Raw genomic sequence first — 4,977 nt, 5'->3', positions numbered from 1 at the left:
CTTTTACACTTGTGAATGTTTGGTGATTCAGTTGGACAAAACAGATATCCTTTCCCATGTTACAACTTGCAGCTTTGGTTTTGAGATTTTGAACTTACTCATAATCACTCGTTACCCTGAAGAAATCCAGTCTAGTAACAGCAGAAGAAAAGTATTTTTAAATACCACCTGTCTGCCAGCATGAGACACCCTCTGTCCCTCCCTTAGGCCACAGTGAATACCACACCCCGTTTTAAACCAAGGCAGCTTTAGGCCTTGGTTCCTTCTCGGGCAGGCATGTCCTCAGAGGGGGCAAATTGAACCTCATTTGAACTGTAAGGGAGTAACAATCCTGAAATCTACCAAAATCACAGTCGCAAGAGATCGCTGTTAGAGCTTAAATGATGATATCCAAGTTTATGTGTTACTCGGTTAAAGGTGTATTGTTTAGAAGTTGTTAAGATGAGGAGAAAGTAGAAAAACATAAGAATGGAGGGTTTTGCTAGAGGTAAAGACATTTTTGATTTTGTTTCTCATTCAAATAAAGAAAATTAAGAGGTACAAGCATGAGTGGAATATCAAGTTACAAACATCTAGGAACCAATGTCTCATGGGTCTGGATAGGACCCCTGGCCACATGAACAGAATGCCCATTGGATGATCCAGCTCAGGATATGAGCCAAAACTAAGGTGTTAAATGAACCATGGTTTGAGAGAATTATTGCACTCCTAATTGTGATATCTGCAAATCTGACACTGTGGAAGTCAAGTGGAGAACCTGCAACAATTTATCAGTGTCAAACATTCCAACATTTGTGGAACATCACTGCCCTCAAGTGAGTAGAAATGAGTACAGCTTCATCTGTACATTGAGTTTGAGAGTCACCATGGAGGCAACATCCATATAAATACATTAAACACAGTGGACAAGAGTAAGAAGCCATTATTTTGATTCCAGCCAAGACAATGTTTTTAGCAGGAATGACTAAAACTGAATATGTAAATTTTAACATCTTTCTACTACTATCCTGTAATTCATTAGCACAAATAGTGCTTTCAGTAAACAAACTATGACAATAACTGGTAGAGATCAAAGGAGGGAACATAGAACCATTTAGTACTCCTCTCCCTCATCATCATTTGCCATGCTATCAGTTCCCACCTCCTCATAATCCTTCTCCAGAGCTGCCAGGTCCTCTCTGGCCTCAGAGAACTCTCCCTCCTCCATGCCCTCACCCACGTACCAGTGAACAAAGGCACGCTTAGCGTACATCAGATCGAACTTGTGGTCGAGCCGAGCCCAGGCCTCTGCAATAGCAGTGGTGTTGCTCAGCATGCACACAGCTCTCTGGACCTTGGCCAAGTCTCCGCCTGGAACCACAGTGGGGGGCTGGTAGTTGATACCAACCTTGAAACCAGTGGGGCACCAGTCCACAAACTGGATGGTGCGTTTGGTTTTGATGGCGGCAATGGCAGCATTGACATCTTTGGGCACCACATCACCACGGTACAAAAGGCAGCAGGCCATGTACTTGCCGTGGCGAGGGTCACATTTCACCATCTGACTGGCTGGTTCAAAGCAGGCGTTTGTGATCTCAGATACAGTTAGCTGCTCGTGGTACGCCTTTTCAACAGAGATGACAGGAGCGTAGGTGGCCAGGGGGAAGTGGATACGAGGATATGGCACCAAGTTGGTCTGGAACTCTGTCAGATCAACATTGAGGGCACCATCAAAGCGCAGGGAAGCAGTGATGGAGGACACAATCTGACCAATCAACCTGTTCAGGTTGGTGTAGGTAGGACGCTCGATATCGAGGTTCCTACGGCAGATATCATAGATGGCCTCATTATCTACCATGAAGGCACAGTCAGAGTGCTCTAAGGTGGTGTGGGTGGTCAGGATGGAGTTGTAGGGCTCCACCACAGCAGTGGACACCTGGGGAGCTGGGTAGATGGAGAACTCCAGCTTGGACTTCTTGCCGTAGTCGACGGACAGACGCTCCATCAGCAGGGAGGTGAAACCAGAGCCGGTGCCACCACCAAAGCTGTGGAACACCAGGAAGCCCTGAAGACCAGTGCACTGGTCAGCCTGAGGACAGAGAGGGCGAGACCACAACCAGGGATTATTTCATTTAGTCTCTCTTTTTGAAGATAAACTTGAAACTAGCTGCCATAAATATAACCCACCAGTTTGCGGATCCTCCCCAGAACCAGGTCAATGATCTCTTTGCCGATGGTGTAGTGCCCACGGGCGTAGTTGTTAGCAGCATCCTCCTTGCCAGTGATCAACTGCTCAGGGTGGAACAGTTGGCGGTAGGTCCCAGAGCGCACCTCATCTATGAAAACAGACATTACATTGGATATGCTTCAGAGATATTTTGCATTAGTTTTCCTAAATTCATATTCAGCCAGTGGTGATGACACTTACCAATGACAGTGGGCTCCAGGTCCACAAAAACAGCTCTGGGGACATGCTTTCCAGAGCTAGTCTCACTGAAGAAGGTGTTGAAGGAATCATCACCTCTTCCAATGGTCTTGTCACTGGGCATCTGTCCATCCGGCTGGATCCCATGTTCCAGGCAGTACAGCTCCCAGCAGGCGTTGCCGATCTGGACACCAGCCTGACCAACGTGGACTGAGATACACTCACGCTGTGAAGGGAGATGGAGAGCCATTTATTTGGTGACCTCATTCTATTTTATCCAAGTATCCAACAATCGCATGGTACGACCAGTTCCTAAACTAATGTAAAGTTGCCTGAGAGGACTTTGAGTCCATGGTTTACTTGGGGCTGTTTTCATATCATGTTTCTAATGCACTTAAAATAATTCACTTCAACAATAGTAGAATTCTAGCATAGAACACAGGATTCTAGCCATGCTGAGGTCATCTGAGAATTTCACCGGTTCTCTATCACTGCAATTAACAAGAGGCAACCTCTTGTTAATTAAGCACTTGTCCCATCACCAATACCCATCTTACTGGCACTTTAGCATTTAGAGGCATTACTTCTGGTTCTGTCTCACCTCCACCTTTTAGACCCTCTCATAAACTGGAAACCATAGTAGACATTGGAAAGAGATCATCAGAGAGAGAGAGATGACAAAGTGCACAAATTGACAAGACAATCTTTTGTGCAAAGAACAAAACATTTTCACATCAAAGTCCAGCAAACCAAACACAGCTGTAGATGGCTAAAAAGTTTCATACAAAAAGTAGCCTATACACACCCTGAACTACTAAAGACATCAGAAGAAGAAGAAGAACAATGAAGCTTTAAGTGAGCTGGTTTGTTTACAGTCTGCGGTCGCAGTTTAATGAAGACCTGACCCCTTCAAAGAGGTGCTAATCAGAGGAATGCTTCAGGCTGAAAGTAGGATGACCTTTTCCAGCTGGCTCACTGCGCGCATGAAACGCCGGAAACAGACAGCCAGGACTCAACTTGATTTTTGGATGCGTCCTCACATTACATCAAAAGTGCAGTCAAAACAGCTTAGTTTGGTTGACAGTTTGAAATTTACCCTTTTTGAAATTAAACTGTTGACACTAAATCCTACTGATACTTCCAGCTGATTTCTGCCACAGCTGGTTAAGCATTTCAATTCTGAATTTGTTTAAATCGGCACTTGATACGAGAAAGAAAACTTCTCACACTCACCATGTTTGCTGAAGTTAAGACGTTTCAGGGCTGAATTAAAGACGAGGAGGAGAGGAAATAAGTTAACTCCCACAAAAAGGCCTTAATGAATCCCGTGTAAGAGATAAATGACGAGCGCCTGTTACGCGGTGCTTTTTATAGTCGCAGACCCGCCGGAAACGCTCTGCTGAATCTGGTTGGTTTTATGTCACATGAGCCATGTTCCTATTGGTTAAACTGGAAGGTGCGGTAGGGTGGAGAACTGTGCAGGTGCTTTCTTGTGAGTTCTTAGATATTAGTGGAGTACAAAATGGTTTCAAGAACTTAAAACGTTTTTTTTTTTTCAGTAAGAATAAAGAAGTGGCATGTTGCACTTGCATATGGAAATTAGGCTTTTATGTATTTCAGAATTATTAGGGAACAAAATTAAGGTATAGCTTAGGCTTGATGCATCTAGCCATTTGCCAGCTATTTGCAAAGAACAATTATTTTTCTAACAAGAAGGTTTGTGAACTAAGATTCCAAAGAGATGCTAGGAACGGGAAAGAGGAGGCCTGATAATGGAATTAGATCTGGAAATTATTTACTCACTTTTGTGCACACCTCTACCTAAAACTCCAGCTCTGATCCAGAGCAGGGTTCAGTATAACCAATGGCCTTGGGCTAGAGTGAAGTATGTTGGTCACCATCTTAAAACCTGGCAGATTTTTTTTCATATATAAACTTGCCCCCGGCTAACTTCAGCCATCCTCTATCTCTCTTTCTAGCAGACATATTGGGAGCATGCAGGGTTGAGTCGAAGAAGGGGCAAATATTCTGCAGAAATTGGAGCTGTTGTTCAAGGCTGTGTGAAAGGGCTGGAAATCCAGTGGAATGGAACAGATAATGTAGTGCAGGGTTGGCTGACCAGGTTAATGCACTGAAAGAGAACCTAGATGAGGCTTAGCGAGGAGGTGAGAAAACAGGTTATGGAAATTGTCTCTCTTGCTGGTCCAGGCCTGTTTAAAAAAGGTCATTGTTCCCCATCAGCTGTGTGCTTCTGACACACTATTATAAACTGTGAGTATGGATAGGTTTTATGGTTGAAATAGTTAAAAAAAAAAATTTGCAAAAAGTCACGACAATGATAACAACGAAGCTCAAGCTGAGTGCAACTGCAGTGATAACGGTGACTAATATGGCTGATGACACTGAGCCCACACTGGGGCTTAAAGGATGAAGTAGACTTAAATCCACCCCGATGATTATAGAAAAGATGCAAGTCAGACTTTGTGAAATTCTCCTCAATCCTCTCTCTTTAAGGGAAAAAAAAAGGTTATTCATCAGCTTGTGCAGCTTGCAAAACAAAAAAATGTGTTGAG

General features: G+C 43.9%; 1 protein-coding gene across 1 annotated transcript; it reads right to left on the bottom strand.

Moving 5' to 3' along the window:
* Nucleotides 1-1,078: 1,078 nt before the first annotated feature.
* Nucleotides 1,079-3,655, bottom strand: LOC115783442 (tubulin alpha-1C chain-like). Its single transcript, XM_030734262.1, has 4 exons — nt 3,638-3,655; nt 2,408-2,630; nt 2,167-2,315; nt 1,079-2,068 (listed from the first exon to the last, which is right to left on the bottom strand). Exons 1-4 carry the CDS (start codon nt 3,638-3,640, stop codon nt 1,094-1,096), a joined length of 1,350 nt encoding a protein of 449 aa, XP_030590122.1. The 5' UTR covers nt 3,641-3,655; the 3' UTR covers nt 1,079-1,093.
* Nucleotides 3,656-4,977: the final 1,322 nt, after the last annotated feature.

The sequence above is a fragment of the Archocentrus centrarchus genome, chromosome 7, assembly GCF_007364275.1.
Source record: "Archocentrus centrarchus isolate MPI-CPG fArcCen1 chromosome 7, fArcCen1, whole genome shotgun sequence".
Classification (NCBI taxonomy): Eukaryota; Metazoa; Chordata; class Actinopteri; order Cichliformes; family Cichlidae; genus Archocentrus; species Archocentrus centrarchus.
The sequence above is the reverse complement of the archived record's forward strand: the minus strand, read 5'-3'. Positions and strand labels throughout refer to the sequence as shown.

Excerpts from the sequence above, each read along its gene's own strand:
- LOC115783442 (XM_030734262.1), bottom strand. Across the intron at positions 2,316-2,407 it reads CCTGGAGCCCACTGTCATTG|ATGAGGTGCGCTCTGGGACC; the intron begins GTAAGTGTCATC and ends CTGTTTTCATAG. Across the intron at positions 2,069-2,166 it reads TGGGGAGGATCCGCAAACTG|GCTGACCAGTGCACTGGTCT; the intron begins GTGGGTTATATT and ends CTCTGTCCTCAG.